This window comes from Pristiophorus japonicus, chromosome 2 (assembly GCF_044704955.1).
Source record: "Pristiophorus japonicus isolate sPriJap1 chromosome 2, sPriJap1.hap1, whole genome shotgun sequence".
Lineage (NCBI taxonomy): Eukaryota > Metazoa > Chordata > Chondrichthyes > Pristiophoridae > Pristiophorus > Pristiophorus japonicus.
This window is the reverse complement of record NC_091978.1, coordinates 228,771,991-228,794,243: the sequence shown is the minus strand read 5'-3', so window position 1 is coordinate 228,794,243 and position 22,253 is coordinate 228,771,991. Positions and strand designations below refer to the sequence as shown.

General features: G+C 41.9%; 1 protein-coding gene across 1 annotated transcript in view; it reads left to right on the top strand.

Moving 5' to 3' along the window:
- ptpn13 (protein tyrosine phosphatase non-receptor type 13) overlaps positions 1 to 13,022 on the top strand; it is a 361,948-nt gene extending 348,926 nt beyond the window's left edge. The window contains exons 46-49 of the mRNA XM_070871054.1: positions 1,010 to 1,347; positions 5,336 to 5,551; positions 10,840 to 10,902; positions 12,304 to 13,022. Of these exons, the coding sequence (XP_070727155.1) occupies positions 1,010 to 1,347; positions 5,336 to 5,551; positions 10,840 to 10,902; positions 12,304 to 12,390 (704 nt within the window). The 3' untranslated portion in view covers positions 12,391 to 13,022. The remainder of the gene's footprint in view (positions 1 to 1,009; positions 1,348 to 5,335; positions 5,552 to 10,839; positions 10,903 to 12,303) is intronic.
- The last annotated feature ends 9,231 nt before the right edge of the window (positions 13,023 to 22,253 follow it).

The following is a 22,253-nucleotide window of genomic DNA, read 5'->3' as shown; positions in this document are numbered from 1 at the left end:
TATTTCCCTTTTGTTGTGGGCCAATTTCTTCTGTAAAGATTAAAATATAACTTTTTACAGAGTGCGTCTTTCTGCAGGGTGGGACATATACAGATCATCACATTTACAATTAAGATTCCATTGAAAAATGAAAATATTACTTACACTAACTACTTGACCAAGGCCGTGCCATTTCTTTTTACACTGGCTTCCAGATCTCCTGGTATGCACCACTGCGCAGTAATCTTCTGCAACTTGGTTCCAGCATTTCTTCATTTCTTTGGGTGGCATTTTTGTGCGACCTCTGTTGCTAGTATCCAGCTCCTGCCATCACTGCTCAATGACGTTAACTAATGTCTCCACTTCCTCATGCAAGAAATTCTTTGTTCTTGGTGGAAGTTGTTCCATTGCTGTATTGAATTGACACTCTGATTTTTCAAAACACACGGTCCTTATTTTGCATGCACCTATGCAGCACTTATTCTGGAAGTTGAGCAGCAATAAACAGCTCTCACTGATTTCAGCAGGTGATTTCTTCCACGGTGCTGCTAAAGGCACTCCTTCAGATACAAAAAATCACCAAAAATCACTCTCAAGCCTTTCCATAGCTTCACAAAAGCAAACAGCACTGTTCTTCATCTACCTTTAAAAATGGCCGAGTGCCAATGTTTGTGTCCCACTGCGCATGCATGCGCAGGACTGCCGGCAATAAATGTGCTGCTCTGAGCTAGCCCCGCCCTCCTGTCGGCAGTTCTTCGGTGCCACGCCTTGGCCCCGCCCCCGCACTGACCTGGAATGGGCCCGAAAAACATTGCAGAATACGGAGGTAGGCATTAGGCGCACTTTTTGTTCGAAGAAATAGGTGTGCCTCTCGGAGGTACACCGTTCTAAGGGAAGGCCGAAACTTGAGCTCTGTGTTTCTATATTTATTTTTATGTAATATGCTTACTTCCAGTTGAGTATTCATAATACATAAAGACATGGCAATTAATGTAGACATGCAATTAATTACATATTTTTTTAATTGTAGATGATGGCACACGCGTTCTTCTTGGAAAAGAGCATGGATACATTAATGCCAGCTTTATAAGAATCCCAGTGGATAAGAAAGTCTGTACATACATTGCATGTCAAGGACCTCTACCTCACACACTGGCAGACTTTTGGCAAATGGTTTGGGAACAGGAGTCTAATGTCATTGTTATGATGACCCTGGAGGTCGAAGGAGGAAAGGTCAAATGTCAAAGATACTGGCCAGAACTTCAGGGGAAATCAATAATAGTAAACAGCAGGATTAAGATAATCCTTCAGAGTTGTCAACCACTAGAAAACTTTATTATTCGGAAAATCGATATGAATGACTTGCAGGTATGTGCAAAATACATGAGCTAAATTGTGATTATTTCTTTATAATAATGCTTATAGTACAATCAGTTTACTCTGCCTATGCAATAATGCTAGAACATGTATCCACATGTGTAATAGCTAACATGTTGATGTCACAGTCTTTGGTAGATCATTAAAAAGTAGGACCTCAAAAGTAGTAATCTCGGGATTGCTACCAGTGCCACGTGCTAGTCAGAGTAGGAATCGCAGGATAGCACAGATGAATACGTGGCTTGAGCAGTGGTGCAGCAGGGAGGGATTCAAATTCCTGGGGCATTGGAACCGGTTCTGGGGGAGGTGGGACCAGTACAAACCGGACGGTCTGCACCTGGGCAGGACCGGAACCAATGTCCGAGGGGGAGTGTTTGCTAGTGCTGTTGGAGAGGAGTTAAACTAATATGGCAGGGGGATGGGAACCAATGCAGGGAGACAAAAAGGAGGCAAAAGCAAAAGACAGAAAGGAGATGAGGAAAAGTGGAGGGCAGAGAAACCCAAGGCAAAGAACAAAAAGGGCCACTGTACAGCAAAATTCTAAAAGGACAAAGGGTGTTAAAAAAACAAGCCTGAAGGCTTTGTGTCTTAATGCAAGGAGTATCCGCAATAAGATGGATGAATTAACTGTGCAAATAGATGTTAACAAATATGATGTGATTGGGATTACGGAGACGTGGCTCCAGGATGATCAGGGCTGGGAACTCAACATCCAGGGGTATTCAACATTCAGGAAGGATAGAATAAAAGGAAAAGGAGGTGGGGTAGCATTGCTGGTTAAAGAGGAGATTAATACAATAGTTAGAAAAGACATTAGCTTGGATGATGTGGAATCTATATGGGTAGAGCTGCAGAACACCAAAGGGCAAAAAACATTAGTGGGAGTTGTGTACAGACCTCCAAACAGTAGTAGTGATGTTGGGGAGGGCATCAAACAGGAAATTAGGGGTGCATGCAATAAAGGTGCAGCAGTTATAATGGGTGACTTTAATAGCACATAGATTGGGCTAGCCAAACTGGAAGAAATACGGTGGAGGAGGATTTCCTGGAGTGCATAAGGGATGGTTTTCTAGACCAATATGTCGAGGAACCAACTAGGGGGGAGGCCATCTTAGACTGGGTGTTGTGTAATGAGAGAGGATTAATTAGCAATCTCATTGTGCGAGGCCCCTTGGGGAAGAGTGACCATAATATGGTGGAATTCTGCATTAGGATGGAGAATGAAACAGTTAATTCAGAGACCATGGTCCAGAACTTAAAGAAGGGTAACTTTGAAGGTATGAGGCGTGAATTGGCTAGGATAGATTGGCGAATGATACTTAAGGGGTTGACTGTGGATGGGCAATGGCAGACATTTAGAGACCGCATGGATGAATTACAACAATTGTACATTCCTGTCTGGCGTAAAAATAAAAAAGGGAAGGTGGCTCAACCGTGGCTATCTAGGGAAATCAGGGATAGTATTAAAGCCAAGGAAGTGGCATACAAATTGGCCAGAAATAGCAGCGAACCTGGGGACTGGGAGAAATTTAGAACTCAGCAGAGGAGGACAAAGGGTTTGATTAGGGCAGGGAAAATGGAGTACGAGAAGAAGCTTGCAGGGAACATAGAGGCAGATTGCAAAAGTTTCTATAGGTATGTAAAGAGAAAAAGGTTAGTAAAGACAAACGTAGGTCCCCTGCAGTCAGAATCAGGGGAAGTCATAACGGGGAACAAAGAAATGGCAGACCAATTGAACAAGTACTTTGGTTCAGTATTCACTAAGGAGGACACAAACAACCTTCCGGATATAAAAGGGGTCAGAGGGTCTAGTAAGGAGGAGGAACTGAGGGAAATCTTTATTAGTCGGGAAATTGCATTGGGGAAATTGATGGGATTGAAGGCCGATAAATCCCCAGGGCCTGATGGACTGCATCCCAGAGTACTTAAGGAGGTGGCCTTGGAAATAGCGGATGCATTGACAGTCATTTTCCAACATTCCATTGACTCTGGATCAGTTCCTATCGAGTGGAGGGTAGCCAATGTAACCCCACTTTTTAAAAAAGGAGGGAGAGAGAAAGCAGGGAATTATAGACCGGTCAGCCTGACCTCAGTAGTGGGTAAAATGATGGAATCAATTATTAAGGATGTCATAGCAGCCCATTTGGAAAATGGTGACATGATAGGTCCAAGTCAGCATGGATTTGTGAAAGGGAAATCATGCTTGACAAATCTTCTGGAATTTTTTGAGGATGTTTCCAGTAAAGTGGACAAAGGAGAACCAGTTGATGTGGTATATTTGGACTTTCAGAAGGCTTTTGACAAGGTCCCACACAAGAGATTAATGTGCAAAGTTAAAGCACATGGGATTGGGGGTAGTGTGCTGACGTGGATTGAGAACTGGTTGTCAGACAGGAAGCAAAAAGTAGGAGTAAATGGGTACTTTTTAGAATGGCAGGCAGTGACTAGTGGGGTACCGCAAGGTTCTGTGCTGGGGCCCCAGCTGTTTACATTGTACATTAATGATTTAGACGAGGGGATTAAATGTAGTATCTCCAAATTTGCGGATGACATTAAGTTGGGTGGCAGTGTGAGCTGCGAGGAGGATGCTATGAGGCTGCAGAGTGACTTGGATAGGTTAGGTGAGTGGGCAAATGAATGGCAGATGAAGTATAATGTGGATAAATGTGAGGTTATCCACTTTGGTGGTAAAAACAGAGAGACAGACTATTATCTGAATGGTGACAGATTAGGAAAAGGGAAGGTGCAACGAGACCTGGGTGTCATGGTACATCAGTCATTGAAGGTTGGCATGCAGGTACAGCAGGCGGTTAAGAAAGCAAATGGCATGTTGGCCTTCATAGCGAGGGGATTTGAGTACAGGGGCAGGGAGGTGTTGCTACAGTTGTACAGGGCCTTGGTGAGGCCACACCTGGAGTATTGTATACAGTTTTGTTCTCCTAACTTGAGGAAGGACATTCTTGCTATTGAGGGAGTGCAGCGAAGATTCACCAGACTGATTCCCGGGATGGTGGGACTGACCTATTAAGGAAGACTGGATCAACTGGGCTTGTATTCACTGGAGTTCAGAAGAGTGAGAGGGGACCTCATAGAAACGTTTAAAATTCTGACGGGTTTGGACAGGTTGGATGCAGGAAGAATATTCCCAATGTTGGGGAAGTCCAGAACCAGGGGTCACAGTCTAAGGATAAGGGGTAAGCCATTTAGGACCAAGATGAGGAGAAACTTCTTCACCCAGAGAGTGGTGAACCTGTGGAATTCTCTACCACAGAAAGTAGTTGAGGCCAATTCACTAAATATATTCAAAAGGGAGTTAGATGAAGTCCTTACTACTCAGGGGATCAAGGGGTATGGCGAGAAAGCAGGAAGGGGGTACTAAAGTTTCATGTTCAGCCATGAACTCATTGAATGGCCTGCTCCTGCACCTATTTTCTATGTTTCTATTAGGGGAGGGACCAGCTGGCAAGTGAGTCATTCCTGTGTATCTCATGCCGGTGGCAAAAGGCACAGGCTAAGGATAGTCATTCAAATAAAGTGGGAGGAGGTATCCCTTCTGCCTCAATTTCATACATTGTGGGATGTCCATTTTGAAGAGCTCCCAGAAGAAGTAAGCCTCACGGTAAATCTGTTATTTTGTTTGTATAAGGACATCCGCTCAAAGATCGGAACTGGAGTTCTTCTATCTGCTCTTTCAGGACAGTAGCCGGTAGGCCCCAACATCTGACTTTCATCCCCGAATTCTAGGCATTCGCCACTACCAGTGACAGGCCTCCTCCAGGGGAGTGCCAGGCATTTTAAATGACCTGAATCTGCAAATACAGGTGGGTTCAGATCATTGCAGGTGGGATGCATCCAGGTTCCAGGGCCTATAGGAAAATCAACCCTCACATCACCATTTGAGTATTTATTTAATGTTGCAGGGTGGGGATTGTTTTGTGGATTAAATTCTTTGACCAAAACCATTCCTTTATTTGTACAGAGCGGTGAGTCACGACAAGTAACCCATCTGAACTTTACTGCCTGGCCAGACCATGGGACTCCAGAAAAACCAGAACTATTAGTTGCCTTTCTCAGCTACATGAGACACATCAAATGTTCTGGACCCATAATTGCCCACTGTAGTGCAGGGATTGGTCGTTCTGGGACCCTTATTTGTCTAGATGCAGTGTTGGCATTCATCAGCCAAGGACTTGATGTAAGTATTTCTTCAAAATAGAGATTTATATGAAATTCTTCTTAACTCACCTGTCCAGGGACTTGAGCACATAATCCAGGCTTGCACATCTCAATGCATTACTGAGGGAGTGTTACATTATTGGAGGTGTCAACTTTCCAACGAGACAGTAAACTAAGGGCCCACTGCCTGTTCATATGGACATAAGATCCCATGGCACTATTCAAGGAAGAGCAGTGCACTGGCTAACATTTATCTCTGAATCAGTAGCTCTTTAAACAGATTAATTGATCATTTAACTCATTGCTGTTTGTTGGATCTGGCTGTTGCAAATTGGCTGCCATGCTTGCCTATGAAACTACAGTTCAAAAGCAATTCATTGGCACTGAGATTTCCTGAGAATGTGAAAGGTGCTGTATAAGTGTAACTATTTCTATACTTTTTTCCCAGCCAAAATAATCTGCACTTAAAATCATATGCTTTGGTATCTTGGTTCAAAAGCCATGTTATACCATCATTTTGCATATAACAAACCATTTTACATTGAAAACTAACCCTTAAACTCAGGTGCATATTATGCAATGGTGTGTAATATGCAGAAAAAAAATTAGGTACTAGGAGAAGTGAAAAATTACAGCAATGAGGCTATTAAATAATTAGACACAGTTGATCTCTGTAATCTACATCCAAACTGGGAAGTATTGGTAGTGGAATGTTGGGTTTGTGCTTGGTGAGATTGTATAAATGTACTAATAAAAGGGAAGATTAGGGCCAAAATCAAGTTGAATACCATGGGATGATTAAAAAAATCACTACTCAAAGTGTCTGAACCCTTTCATTTATATATTGTGCGGCTGACAATCTGCATTCTTTTACTGTGTAATCCCGCCATCATTTTGAGAAGAATATACTGGAATAGCTGGAAAATAGGCAAGCTCCCTGATACTCTAGTTTTCAGCTTAGTGCCAAAGAATGGCCCTGTAGGGGTGGCAATTCCGTTCAGCCTTTACAAAGCCATCACATAAGAGGGTGTAGGGGCTCCGACAGTTCCCAAATCCCAAGTCATCATTGAGCCGCAAAGTATGGTCAGAGCAGGTACGCCTGGTGGAACAAGGTGTACTGGTCAAACAAGGAGTGGAGGTAGGGGCCACCTGGGGCTTCAAGCTGGGGTTATAGCTTGGGCCCCCAAAGATTTAGTTGCCAGGATATTAAAAAAAATGTAATGGCTCTTTTCATAAGGCAGCTGGAACTTAGTTTCCAGGGGGCGGGCCACCCTAGGTTTAGACCATTTATATCAGCATTGCTGCAACAGTGGACATCTGAGGTGCAATACTTAGTGGCTCAGGCCTCTGTAAATGGTGAGAAAATTAAGAGTGCGCCCTCTGCTATACAAACTATGATGGGAGCAGTGGGATTTAGATATACTGAGTTTGGGTACTATGTAATAACCAAAGGAGTCCAATTTCAGGAAAACCAATGTATTTTTGGGTACAATAAGTATTTATAGAAAAAATTGTCATTAGAAACTTAATCGTCACTAACAAGCTCGAGTACTTGAAGGATCGCTACAAACTCCGTTCCCTAGCTACCACCTTCATCTCTCTCCCTGGCAATTATCTGAGGCTGAACCAGACTGTTCGCAACCTTAGTATCATATTTGACCCAAGATGAGCTTCTGACCACGTATCCAGGCCATTACCAAGACCGCCTATTTCCATTACTGGAACATTGCTCAACTCCACCCCTGCCTCAGCTCACCTGCTGCTGAAACCCTCATCTATGGAGCGGGGGGTCCACAGCGCAGCCATTGCCAGAGCAGCGAATGACTGAACACAACTTCAGGATTTTCACGTTTAGATGAGCATGTGCTAAATCTTGAAGTTGCAGTCAGTTTCAGAAGGGCAAGGACCGCAAAAGCTGACAGTTCGTTGTTACTACCTACTGCAATTTCCGGGCCAGTTGTTCAGACACAGAAGTCATCTACGGTTTAGGAATTTGAGGCTTTGTCCATTGCATTTGTTAAAATTACTTGAGGATCTAATCTTTAATAATTGAGGGTAGGATATCCCTTTCTCTTTTTTTTGCCTCTCCCAAGGGTATATACAGAACAGCTCAGCAAAAACAGGGGCATCAATCGCAAATGCTTGAGACGTGTTGGCAATTTACATAAGATAATGAGGTCTGAAGCCCCTACTTTAACCTGCTTTGCAGATTTTAGTGTAGGTGGCTGGGGATCCTGGGGCTTAGGACCATGCAGGTGGGACATAATAACATGATGTCATGTTATTAAGAAATGCATTTTAGAATCTAGGACTTAATTACAAAAATGGACCAAAAAGCAACAAATATATGATTTATTTCTATATGTTATATAACACCAATATGTCAAGGAACCAACTAGAGGGCTGGACATCCTCGACTTGGGTGATGTGTAATGAGAAAGGACTAATTAGCAATCTTGTGTGAGGCCGCCTGGGGAAAAGTGACCATAATATGGTAGAATTCTTTATTATGATGGAGAGTGACACAGTTAATTCAGAGACTAGTGTCCTGAAGTTAAGGAAACATAACTTCAATGGTATGAGGCGTGAATTGGCTAGAGAATAGACTGGCGAATGATACTGAAAGAGATGACGGTGGATAGGCAATGGCAAACATTTAAAGATCACATCGATGTATTTCAACAATTGTTCATCCCTGTCTGGGATGAAGGTGGCTCAACCGTGGCTAACAAGGGGAATTAGGGATAGTCAAGTCCAAGGAAGAGGCATATAAATTGGAGAGAAAAAGCAGCAAACCTGAGGACTGGGAGAAATTTAGAATTCACAGAGGAGGACAGAGGGTTTAATTAGGAGGGGGAAAATAAAGTATGAGCTTGCTGGGAACATAAAAACTGACTGCAAAAGCTTCTATAGATATGTGAAGAGAAAAAGACTAGTGAAGACAAACGTAGGTCCTTTGCAGTCAGAATCAGGTGAATTTATAATGGGGAAACAAAGAAATGGCAGACCAATTGAACAAATACTTTGGTTCTGTCTTCATGAAGGAAGACACATAAAACCTTCCGGAAATACTAGGGGACCGAGGGTCTAGCGAGAAGGAGGAACTGAAGGAAATCCTTATTAGTCAGGAAATTGTGTTAGGGAATTTGATGGGATTGAAGGCCGATAAATCCCCAGGGCCTGATAGTCTGCATCCCAGAGTACTTAAGGAAGTAGCCCTAGAAATAGTGGATACATTGGTGATAATTTTCCAACAGTCTATCGATTCTGGATCAGTTCCTATGGACTGGAGGGTAGCTAATGTAACACCACGTTTTAAAAAAAGCATGGAGAGAGAAAACGGGGAATTATAAACCAGTTAGCCTGACATCAGTAGTGGGGAAAATGTTGGAATCAATTAAAGATGAAATAGCAGCACATTTGGAAAGCAGTACAGGATAGGTCCTGATCAGCATGGATGTATGAAAGGGAAATCATGCTTGAAAAATCTTCTAGAATTTTTTGACGATGTAACTAGTAGAGTGGACAAGGGAGAACCAATGGATGTGGTGTATTTGGTCTTTCAAACGGCTTTTGACAAGGTCCCACACAAGAGATTGATGTGCAAAATTAAAGCACATGTTATTGGGGGTAATGTATTGATGTGGATAGAGAACTGGTTGGCAGACAGAAAGCAGAGAGTAGGGATAAACGGGTCCTTCTCAGAATGGCAGGCAGTGACTAGTGGGGTGCTGCAGGGCTCAGTGCTGGGACCCCAGCTATTTACAATATACTTCAATGATTTAGATGAAGGAATTGAGTGTAATATCTCCAAGTTTGCAGATGACACTAAGCTGGGTGACAGTATGAGCTGTGAGGACGATGCTAAGAGGCCGCAGGGTGACTTGGACAGGTTAGGTGAGTGGGCAATTGCATGGCAGATGCAGTATAATGTGAATAAATGTGAGGTTATCCACTTTGGTGGCAAAAACATGAAGGCAGAATATTATCTGAATGGTGGCAGATTAGGAAAAGGGGAGGTGCAATGAGACCTGGATAGCATGGTACATCAGTTATTGAAAGTTGGCATGCAGGTACAGCAGGCGCTGAAGAAGGCAAATGGCATGTTGGCCTTCATAACAAGAGGATTTGAGTATAGGAGCAGGGAGATCTTACTGCAGTTGTAAGGGCCTTGGTGAGACCTCACCTGGAATATTTTGTTCAGTTTTGATCTCCTAATCTGAGGAAGGACGTTCTTGCTATTGAGGGAGAGTGCAGCGAAGGTTCACCAGACTGATTCCTGGGATGGCAGGACTGACATATGAGGAGAGACTGGATCGACTGGGCCTTTATTCAATGGAGCTGAGAAGAATGAGAGGGGATTTCATAGAAACATAAAATTCTGACGGAACTGGACAGGTTCGATGCAAGAAGAATGTTCCCGATGTTGGGAAAGTCCAGAACCAGGGGTCACAGTCTAAGGATAAGAGGTAAGCCATTTAGGACCGAGATGAGGAGAAACTTCTTCACTCAGAGTTGTGAACCTGTGGAATTCTCTACCGCAGAGAGTTGTTGATGCCAGTTTGTTAGATATATTCAAGTGGGAGTTAGATATGGCCCTGATGGCTAAAGGGATCAAGGGGTATGGAGAGAAAGCAGGAAAGGGGTACTGAGGTGAGTGATCAGCCATGATCTTATTGAATGGTGGTGTAGGCTCGAAGGGCCGAATGGCCAACTCCTGCACCTATTTTCTATGTTTCTTTCTCTGTTTCTAAAAGTTGGTGGTGAAGATTTGTATCAATCCCTCTGTTCTCCACGGACTCCATGAGTGGAGGGAAACTGACAAACATCAAAGGTGCTCCTGCTGTTTTATCTCCCTTACAGGATCTCTTGAACCTCAGTCATTTGCAGGATTGTGAAATCTAGGTTTGAAAAATGGCTCGACTTGATTGTCCTTGATTTAATTTGGTATAAGGGACACAATTTTGGTATTGTACTGTTATTTGAAATAAAATGATCGAAGTCCCAGGGTTGCATGTTGAAAATTCAGATGGGTTTGTGCTTCTGATCATCATCCTTCTGAAAATGCATTGAATGGTTGAACAGCCTGCCAGCTATCTTAGCCACACATGGAAAATGACAGCTTGGGTATTGTACTGGAAAGTAGCTGTCATACATGGAACCGGAGTCCAGTGTAAATCAGGGAGAGGAGAGCGAGAGATGATAATGCTCGCTCTTACGGATTTTTATTGGTTTGAAATCTTTCCTAGGTTGTATTGTTTTATTTGTTTGCAACGCATTTTCTAACTTCCTTTTGTCTGCCAACAGTTTAACATTTCTCATATTGTTGAAACTATGAGATGCCAACGACATGGGATGATCCAGACTGAGGTAAGCTTTCAGAGCAGAGTAATACTATCTTGTGAGCTGGTGGAATCTCTTGAAGAATGAAAGAACATAACTAAAGATTTTCAGGAAGTGTGCAACAGAGTTGTGTTCTGGTCCTTTTACAGTACACTATTTACATTAAATTACATGTTTTGGGAAAGGGAAAATAAAAACAAAAATTACTTACAGGTTATGATTTTACTTGTGCTGTAAGTCCCTATAAAATTATGTTGGGGAAACAAGAACCCCAAAATGCTGGGGACCAGAGATGTTGGAGAATGGGCATATCATTTATCAGGGAGGCGAGGTGATTCCACCTTATGCAAAAAGTAGAAGCAACTGTAGTCTGTGGCTGAGGCAGAGCACGTGTGAGACTTCTACCCATTGCCCCTGCCCCCACATAAGGAGGTGCATCTGGGGAATTCATTACCTTTTAATTAAAAGGATTTTTGCTCTCTCCAAAGAGTTAAGTAACTTACTTTATCTTAGCCCAGGAAGGGCCTCTGCAATCCCACAGCAGAACAGTTGTGAGTCACTCTGACTCTGAAGAGCCTTTGCAGATGCAGGCCACCTACTCCGAATATAATGATCTCTCAATTTTGGCACACTCTACGGCCTTCAGTAAGCATGGATAAGAGCCAAGCTCCATCACACTTCCACATAAGGATGAATTCCCAGAACTTCAACCACATTTTTTTCCACAAAAATGAAGAATGCTTTTGAGATGCATAATTGAGTACAGAGCAGTAACAAATAATTTTAGGCTGTAGTTTCTTATGGTACTGTTGTAAAATGAGTAATATTTTAGTTATTTTAAATATTTGTTCAGTTAATTTTTACTTTTCCAATATAGTTATCATTATATCCCAGATAATTTTACAACAAATTTCAGAAGCATTATGTTGTAGACTTTTTTACCCCAAGATCAAATTGATGAGAGTTTATTTGGTTACATAGCTCTGATGCATTATATACCCACAAAAGTGCATTTATTCTCGAAAGGCTGTTACTATAAAACGTGCACAGTTCTGTAATTGTCACAGAGTAGTATTTCCAGTTGTGTCAATGCTTTTCACTCTGCTAAATATCTTCAATGAAAACCAACTAAATGTTACTGAACATTTTTCAGTGAAATTCCTTTGTAACAAGTTTAATGGGCTAAAACCAAATCCAATACTGGTCATTTGTGAGCTGTTAAGGTAGATAGTAGGTGGGCTACTACATGTTTTACATAGAAACATAGAAAATAGGTGCAGGAGTAGGCCATTTGGCCCTTCGAGCCTACACCACCATTCAATATGATCATGGCTGATCATTTTTGCAACTTTAGCAACTGGGCTCAGTAACGATATTTTGTTCAACAAAGTACAACTTTTAAAAGGTTGTATGTTTTGCTATATTTAGGCTCAGTATGTATTCTGCTATCAAGTCATCCTACATATTCTTACACAACTTCAACTGAAGGAGAAAGAAACGGCAAAGGCACAATGAACTTTTCCAAAATGGTTATAACTCTGGAAAGTTGTCTCCTTACAACAGGAACAAAAACTGATCTTGTCATTAACATACCTGCCTTATTCTAGAAATAGATAAATACTTTGTATTATTTTGACCTCAAAGACAATGTGAATTTGTTTAAAGAACAACTTTCAGGAAAAAAACAGGATTAAACAAGACATTGTCAAAAGCTGAATATTTTGTAGTTGTTATGGTCTATTACGAATTGTAAATGTAAACTTACTAAATCAGTATGCCTTATGCAAATGTTGAACTGTGGTAATATTTAAGAATTCATGACAGCAGCTGCTTTGGAAACACATATTGCTAATGTTGACCAAATTACAGGTGCATTAAGTACAGAGTGTAGTATTTGTTGGAATCTGTTCAATGCATTTTTTTCTTACTTGTAATGTTACCACTGTATAGACAGAAATGAAAACAGTATTGATTTTATGTCTTTCATGGGACTATTTACAACAGCAATGAAAGATTTCCTGTATAATATACAATTTTTTAAATCCTTTTCATTTATAATGTTTCTTGTACATATTTGCATTTAACAAATTTATCTGGACATATCTAAACGTATTATTAACTGGATGCTCCAAAATTGTAAATAAAAAAAAAAAGTGGAAATGCCCAGAAAGGGTTGCTTTGTTGTTAAAAAATAAAATCTGTAATTCTATTTTTCTGAAAAAATTTTTACCAGAAAGGAATCTGAAGGGTTTATTTTTTTTCTTTCTCAACTCTCTCTTGCCATTTGTACAAGATGTAAGCATATAGATCAGATAGGAAGCAAACAGAGTTATTAGCTGGATGATTGTTTCTTTCTAAAATGGGTAATGTTTGTAATGCTGTGTAGTCAAAGTTCAAAATATGGCCCATTCTGAGAGAGGTGCTGCACTTCTACTCTCTGCTCTACCTGTTGTTTGCATTTAAGTTGCAGCAATGCTCATGAAAGCAGACCGAACTCCAGCAGCAATGCTGTAATTATAAATAAGGTGGCATCAATGCTTTCAGTTGCAGAGAAATGCCTTTTTAACTCCTTTGCTGTCGGGTGGAGGCGATTTTGCCGGATATCTCATGCTGCCATTTTTTTCTGGCTCAGTCAGATTGAGCTTGCATATTACAATATGATTTCCACATGCTGGTCTGTGCAGACATTTCCAAAATGTCAGGGAGAGATCTAGGGACAGAAGATGGTTAGGGGAGTACAGTAGCATAATGGTTATGTTACTGAACTAGTAATCCAGAGGCTTGGACTAATCAAGGGACATGAGTTCAAATCCCACCATGGCAGTTGGGGAATTTAACTTCAGTTAATTATTGCAGCTAGCATAAAAGGTAATCCAAAAGTCTTCTTTAGACATATAAATTGTAAGCAGGTAGTAAGTGGAGAGGTGGGACTGATTAGGACCAAAAAGGAGACCTACACATGGAGGCAGAGGGTATGCTGAGGTACTAAATGAGTACTTTGCATCTGTCTTCAACAAGAAAGAAGATGGTGCCATAGATATATTAAAGGAGTAGGCAGAGGAGATACTGGATGGGATAAGAATTGATAAAGATGAGGTACTAGAAAGGCTGGATGTACTTAAAGTAGATAAGTCACCAGGACCAGATGGGATGCATCCTAGGACGCTGAAGGAAGTGAACGAAGAAATTGCGGAGGGTACTGGCCATAATCTTCCAATCTTCCTTAGAAACGGGAGTGGTGCCAGAGGACTTGAGAATTGCAAATGTTACACCCTTGTTCAAAAAAGGGTGTAAACATAAACCCAGCAACTATAGGCCGGTTAGTTTAACCTCAGCAGTGGGGAAGCTTTTAGAAACATTAAGCAGGGACAAAATTAACAATCACTTGGACAAGTGTGGATTGATTAAGGAAAGCCAACATGGATTTGTTAAAGGCAAATCATCTTTAACCAACTTGATGAGTTTTTTGATGAGGTAACAGAGAGGGTTGATGAGGTCAGTGCGGTTGACTTGGTGTACATGGATCTCCAAAAGACGTTCAACAAAGTGCCACATAATAGGCTTGCCAGCAAAGTTGAAGCCGATGGAATAAAAGGGACAGTGGCAGTATGTATACGAAATTGGCTAAGTGACAGGAAATTGGCTAAGTGACAGGAAACAGAGTGTAGTGGTGAGTGGTTGCCTTTCAGACTGGAGGAAGGTACACAGTGGTGTTCCCCAGGGGTCATTACTAGGACCACTGCTTTTCTTGATGTATATTAATGACTTGGATGTGGGTGTACGGGGCACAATTTCAAAATTTACAGATGACACAAAACTTGGAAATATAGTGAGGAGGTGAGGGATAGACTTCAGGAAGACATAGACACGTGGCAGATGAAATTTAACTAAAGGGCATATTCCTAAAGGGGGTGCATGAACAGGGACCATGTGGTATATGTGCACAAATCATTGAAGGTGGCAGGGCAGGTTGAAAAAGCAGTTAAAAAAGCTTATGAGTTTCTGGGCTTAATAATTAGAGGTATAGAGTACAAAAGCATGGAAATAATGAACCTGAATAAAACACTGGTTTGGCCTTAACTGGAGTATTGTGTCCAATTCTGGGCACCACACTTTATGAAGGGTGTGAAGGCCTTAGAGAAGGTGTAGAAAAGATTTACGACAATGATTCCAGGGATGAGAGACTTCAGTTATGTGGATAGACTGGAGAAGCTGGGGTTGTTCTCCTTAGAGCAGAGAAGATTGAGGAGAGATTTGATAGAGATGTTCAAAATCATGAGGGGTCTGGACAGAGTAGATAGAGAGAAACTTTTCCCATTGGCAAAAGAACCAAAGGCGACATAAAAAACTTTTTTACCCAGCGAGTGGTTGGGATCTGGAATGCACTGCCTGAAAGGGTGGTGAAGGCAGACTCAATCACTGCCTTCAAAAGGGAGTTGGATAAGTACCTGAAAGAAAACATTTTGCAGGGCTACGGGGAAAGGGTCGGGGAGTGGGACTAGCGCAGGTGCACTTGCCGAGAGCCGGCCAGGGCCGAATGGCCGCCTCCCATGCCGTAACCATTCTATGATTCTTTGGTAAGTTGCAAATGTGACAGCATGTTTCTGTTGCTTTCCCATTGTCGCTGCTGCTGCGTATCTCAATTTCCTAGTGGAGAGTGGATTCCAGAGCATCAGGAGCTAAAACATGCAGAAGCACTTTACATAAAAATGAACCCACAACATAAGCACAGCAGTAGTGTTTTCACTATATAGCATAGTTTAAATGTTACCTTAGTCTATGCTAGAACTTCATCTTGCCAGCATATTATCCATTTAAAATAAAAGAGAAGAAAGTCAGGGACTCTCACTTGTGCATCTGGAATTACTTTAATCTACTCTCCCTCTTAAGAATCTGATCAGTTTGTAACTAAGAGCTGAGTAATCTTGATTGTTGAGGCTTTTCTTCAATGAAACTCACTGGCCTGCCTGATCATACTTGCCTAGCTATCTGTTACCTTTTTATGATTGCATGTTTAGATGGAAGTTGCAGAACTGCAACAGGTAAAACCTGGAGTGTTGTGTGTGCTTATTTATTTTTATTGATGGTGATAATTGCAGAAATTCAAGCAACAAAAGGAGGTAAAGTGGTATAATTTCCGTCATTACAACCAAGCTGGTTATAGATACCACAAAATCTCAAGTTCTTCCAGTTTCCAGGGCAGTCCGTCCATTATCATTCTTCTACTTCAGGGCTTCTTGTATACAGTGCTATCATCTCAGTTTTGGTCTTCGATATGTGACCCATTACATATTTCTCATGGGTACCAACCGTTGGAAATGCACACCCACAGATATGCTCCATCACGTACTGTGCTATGTGATCCGAGGTTCAACCATAGACATAGGGGTCACACTGAGGATCATTAAGGTGAACTCCTTTGAGAGAGGAATGGCCACAGCCCTGGATTATTCAGGCCTCAAAGTCCTCCTCCTCATCATCATCATCAATTAAATTGTTTGTGACTGGCCATGCATTGATTTACTGGCAGTGGTTTTACACCAGGAATTATGCATACTGATCTGCAACAACCCAGGCCAAAACTTCATGATGGTGATAAATTTGTCATTGTGACTCATTGTTGGTTAAGCTCGAGAGTACGTGAACATTGTTCAGCTATTCTCGGATGTTCTGTCATTCAATTACCGCTGCACTTTAATTTTTACATTAAACCAAAGGGGAAAACTAACTCTTTGGACAGCTATGATGCAATTGCACTCCAGCCAGAATCAGACTGGGAAACCAATGTTCAAATAAGCTTTATTTACATTGTAATTTCTATACAACAGTTTATCGTATAGCTATCAATCCTATACCAATGATTCCCTGGTGTTTCACCTTACAATCTAAATGCATTATCGTCCAATAAAAACATTGTCCAATTAAACCTTGCATGTTGAAGGCAGACCATCACTTCTGATCAATTACTTTGAATTTCATAAGCAGAACTGGTACAAATATTTTTTTCCAGTAGCTCACTTAATTAACTCCCTTACCTCTCCATTTGCTGTTGTAAAGCATCTAATTATCTTTATAATACTATTAACCTTATTATTTTCACCTAGCTACTAATTTGCACTGTCCCTTGCTAGCCATGACTGAACAGGAATGTTGATCCTCCTACTAGACAGTCTGTCTTAATTATATCAAGAACTTAGCACCTAAAGCAGGAGGCTGTGCCATATTATGGATGCATGGTCCTCTAATTAGCTCATGTGATTTGTCTAACCAATGAGAGTTGCTGCTTTCCCTCAAGATTTCATCTGTTGCTGCATGAATGGCTCAGCACATTGTAATGTGCAAAGGTTAAAAGTCAGCCGGAAAGAAAATACTTTATTTTTAAATACTTCCTTAAATTCAGCATTCTAATTCAACAACTGTTGACTACCCATATGACCTCATAAGTGTATATGATTTGATTTTATTAATGATTGGTTAGTGTTAGAATATTCAGACCTCCTTTTGGGCACAGATTGCTGGCCTATCCATGGGAATTTTCTAAGCCTCGTAACATGGTTGAAGTTCCCTTTTTACACTATTACAGTATTTTATCCTGTGTCCCTTACCCTTGCTGCTTTTTTTTGTCTGTTTTCTTTTACCTGCTAATCCTGTCTTGATTTATGTATTAACTCATCTGAGCTTGTTCCAATCAAGTGAAGAGACCACACAATGAAATACAATAACTGCTACAGAAGATGTTAGCCCAAAAGAGACCAAATAGAATATAGGGGGAAAGTGCACTTAGGATATTACTTGTATATTCTGCAGATGGTAACCTGGTTCCTGTCATTGCTTGATATCCTGCAGACCCCTAAATCTCCTCCTTTCATTAACCTACAATACAACTCATAAAGCATATTTTGAACTTAGAACAAGAAAATTTGCATAGGCAACAGGTATCAGGATTGAGATCCACTCACCATTATGACATCAAAACTTTTCTACTAGATTACTACCTTATAATGCACTCCTGTCTATCCAACACAGTCTGTTTAATCATTAGAATCAATGTCCTTTAACAGTATGAGATTCCATGTCATGATGTTGGTCTCAAATTAGCAGTATGACATACTATTGCACACACAAGAATACAATCAAATATTTATTATTTTTATCTGGTACTGTACAGAAGGGTTTTTGTTGCTTCTGAGAAGTGGTAAGTACTCCGTTATTCTGTTGTTCCACAATATGCATCAGGCGATCCCCTCTATTTTAGATAAGGCTATGAGTATTGTTCCAGTAAGAGCAACAGCAAGCACAACACCCAGTATTATGAAATTCTGTGAACCCTGGAGACAGAAGTTACATTTTTTTTAAAGAAAAGTAAAAAAAATTAAATAAGCAATGCATTTGAATTAAATTACTAAAAGATTGGTGGGCAATTACACCAAAGTGATATATATTTTTTAATTACTCATGCTGAGGGTGGGGAGAGCTTGAGTGCTTGAAATTGTCGCCATCCATTGTGTTAAATGTGTATCTATTCAGCACTACTTCACAAGTATAAATACGTTTTGTAAAGATGTTAGAAACACACCACCTGTTAAGTGGATGTGATTGTTGTGCTTTCTCAGCTTTGTACGATGGGAATGTTTCATGGAGTTGCTCTTTTTGTATACAGCACTTATGTTTTGGGACATTGTGCAAGAAAATCTACTTTGGTTCAGTGTCACAAACCACCCCATACAAACTGGAGTATGTCTAAACCTCCCCAACATCAGGTAAATGGCCAACGATCAAACAGCAAATCTTTGGCACGGTGCACTGGCTTACTGGAATGTACAATATGCTACCACGATTCCCCTTTCTTGGATAGGTGAATTGTATGTACATTCTATCAGCCAATTTATTTAACTTTGAGCAGATAAATGAACAGTATTCAATACAATGGGACAGATTTTACTGTAACAGGGCATCTAATGGCATCGACTGTTGTTAGACTTGTCCTTGCATGTTTTTAGGTTTTAAACTATTTTGCAAGTTGCTGAAAGTACGAGCTGATGACATCGCAGCAAGTGAAACCAGCCATCTAGGGCAAGCAACTGTATATCTCTTTAACCAATCAGATTGAAGGATTGAGACAACAGTGCAAGGCCTGAGAAGGAACTATAAATGAGTGAGTGAATTCAATATCAAATCAGATCTAGAAAGAGAAATAGAGAGGGAAAGAAAGACTGAATTAAGAGAAAAGAATGAGTTTTTTTTTTAAGTTTAATTTGAAATTGATACTCCTTCAAATTTTAATTGTAGATTTAAAAAATGACACTCCACACTTATCACACCATTTAAAGGATACTTAGACTGGAATGAACAAGACTTAACTTTCTATGGTGAGCTTACTTTGTATTTACCACCCAAATATAGCGATGTCACACCATTCTATGCATTTCAGTGGTGAGGCAGACAATGAGATGTCATTTTTACAAAACTAACAGCACCGTAACAACATCTTGCACTTGTATAGCACCTTTAACATGGTAAAATGTCCCAAGATGCTTCACAGGAATGTTATCAAACATAATTTGATATTGAGCCACATAAGGAGATATTAGGACATGTGACCAAAAGCTTGGTCAAAAGTTAAGTTTTAAGGAGCGTCTTAGAGAGGTTTACGGAGGGAATTCCAGAGCTGAGGGACTAGGCATGGCCACCAATGGAGGAGCGATTAAAATTAGGGATGCGCAACAGGCCAGAATTGGACGACTGCAATGATCTCGGAGGGTTAAAAGGGCTGGAGGAGGTTACAGGGATAAGGATGGGCGAGGCCATGGACGGATTTAAAAACACAGATGAAAATTTTAAAATCGAGCCATTGCCGGACCGGGAGCCAATGTAGGTCAGCGTGCACAGGGGTGATGGGTGAATGAAACTTGGTGCGAGTTGGGATGTGGGCAGCAGAGTTTTTGATGAGCACAAGTTTATGGAGGATGGGAGGTCAACCAGGAGATCATTGGAAGAGTCAAGTCTAGAATTCACAAAGGCATGGGTGAGGGTTTCAGTATTAAATGCGCTGAGACAGGGGCAGAGATGGGTGGTGTTATAGAGATGGAAGTAGGCAGTCTTTGTGATGGATGCTCATCTTGAAGTCAAATATGAAAGCAAGGTTGCGAATGGTCTGGTTCATCCTGAGCCAAGAAGAGGGATGGACTTGGTGGCAGGGACCAAAGGCAATCACTTTGGTCTTCCCAATATCTAGTTGGAGGAAATTTCTGTTCATCCAGTTCTGAAAGTCAAATAAGCAGTGTAACAAATCAGACAGTGGAGGGTTAGAGCTGGGTGTCATCAGTTTACATGTTGAACCTGACATGTTTTCAGATGATGTCACTGAGAGGCAGCATATAGGTAAGAAATAGGAGGGAACCAAGGATAATACCTTGGGGAACTCCAGAGGTAATGGTGCAAGAACGGGAAAAGAAGCCAGCAGGTGATTCTCTGGCTATGGCTGGATAGGTAAAAATGGAACCAGGTGAGTGAAGTCCCATCCAGCTGGACGATGGAGGAGAGACATTGGAGGAGAATGGAGTGGTCAACTGTGTCAAAGGCTACAGACAGGATGAGCAGGGATAGCTTATCACGTTAACAGTCACATAGGATGTGACCTTGATAAAGGCTATTTCAGTACTGTGGCAGGAGCGGAAATTTGATTGGAGGGATTCAAACATGGAGTTGTGGTAAAGATTGGCATAGATTTGGGAGGTGACAATACATTCAAAGACTTTGGAGAGGAAAGGGAGGTTGTAGAAGAGGTGGTAGTTTGCAAGGACCGAGTGGTCAAAGGTGGGTTTTTTGAGGAAAGGATTGACGATGGAAGATTTTATGGGGAGGATAACAGTACCTAAGGAGGGGAAGCCGTTAACAATATCAGCTAACATGGGGGCCAGGAAGCGAAGTTGGGTGGTCAGCAGTTTGGTGGGAATAGGGTCAAGTGAGCTGGGGGTGGGTCTCATGGACAGGATGAGCTCGGAAAGGGGAGATCGGAGAGAAACTGGAGAAAAATGTGAGTTCAGGGCTAGAGCGGGGGAATCCTTGGGGGAAGTTTGGCCCGGTGGGCTAGGGGAAGGAAGGGAAGTGGTAGAGGCAGCTGAACAGATGGTCTCAATCTTGGGGACAAGAAGTTCATGAGCTCCTTGAATTTGTTGTTGGAGGTGAGGGTGGAGGAGACAGGCGAGAGGGGTTTAAGAAGATGATTTGTAGTGGTGAAGAGAAGCTGGGAGGTTATCTTTTCATTCCAGGATGATCCTGGAATAGTAAGCAGTTTGACAGAGGAGAGCAGTGGTGGGGTCACCGCCCTTTCAATATACAGCGTTTTCTCCCATTTAAAAGCCAGAGAGCCGCCATGCGGGAGTTTGAGCGCTATACAGTCGCACACAGCTTAGGGACTTCTTTGAGACCATCTGTTTAGCTGCCTCTGCTGCTTCCCTCCCTTCCCCCTAGCCCACCGGGCCAAACTTCCCCAAAGGATCCTCCCGCTCTAGCACTCAACTCACTTCTTTCTCCAGTTTCTCTCCTATCTCCTGCCCTCATCCTGTCCATAAGATCCACCTCCTGCTCACTCGACTCTATTCCTACTCATCATCATCATCATCATAGGCAGTCCCTCGAAATCGAAGACTTGCTTCCACTCTAAAAGTGAGTTCTCAGGTGATTTAACAGTCCAATACAGGAATTACAGTCTGTCACAGGTAGGGCAGACAGTCATTGAAGGAAAGGGTGGGTGGCGAGTCTGGTTTGCCGCATGCTCCTTCTGCTGCCTGCACTTGCTTTCTGCATGCACTTGGTGACGAGACTCTCGGTGCTCAGTGTCCTCCCGGATGCTCTTCCTCCACATAGGGCGGTCTTGGGCCAGGGATTCCCAGGTGTCAGTGGGGATGTTGCACTTTATCAAGGAGGCTTTGAGGGTGTCCTTGAAACTTTTCCTCTGCCCACCTGGGGCTCGCTTGCCGTGTAGGAGTTCCAAGTAGAGCACTTGCTTAGGGAGTCTTGTGTCGGGCATGCGGACGATGTGGCCCACCCAACGGAGCTGGTTGAGTTGGTCAGTGCTTCGATGCTGGGGATGTTGGCCTGATAAGGATAAGGGGTAAGCCATTTAGGACCGAGATGCGGAGCAACTTCTTCACCCAGAGAGTGGTGAACCTGTGGAATTCTCTACCACAGAAAGTTGTTGTGGCCAATTCACTAAATATATTCAAAAAGGAGTTAGATGAGGTCCTTACTACTAGGGGTATCAAGGGATATGGTGAGAAAGCAGGAATGGGGTACTGAAGTTGAATGTTCAGCCATGAACTCATTGAATGGCGGTGCAGGCTAGAAGGGCCGAATGGCCTACTCCTGCACCTATT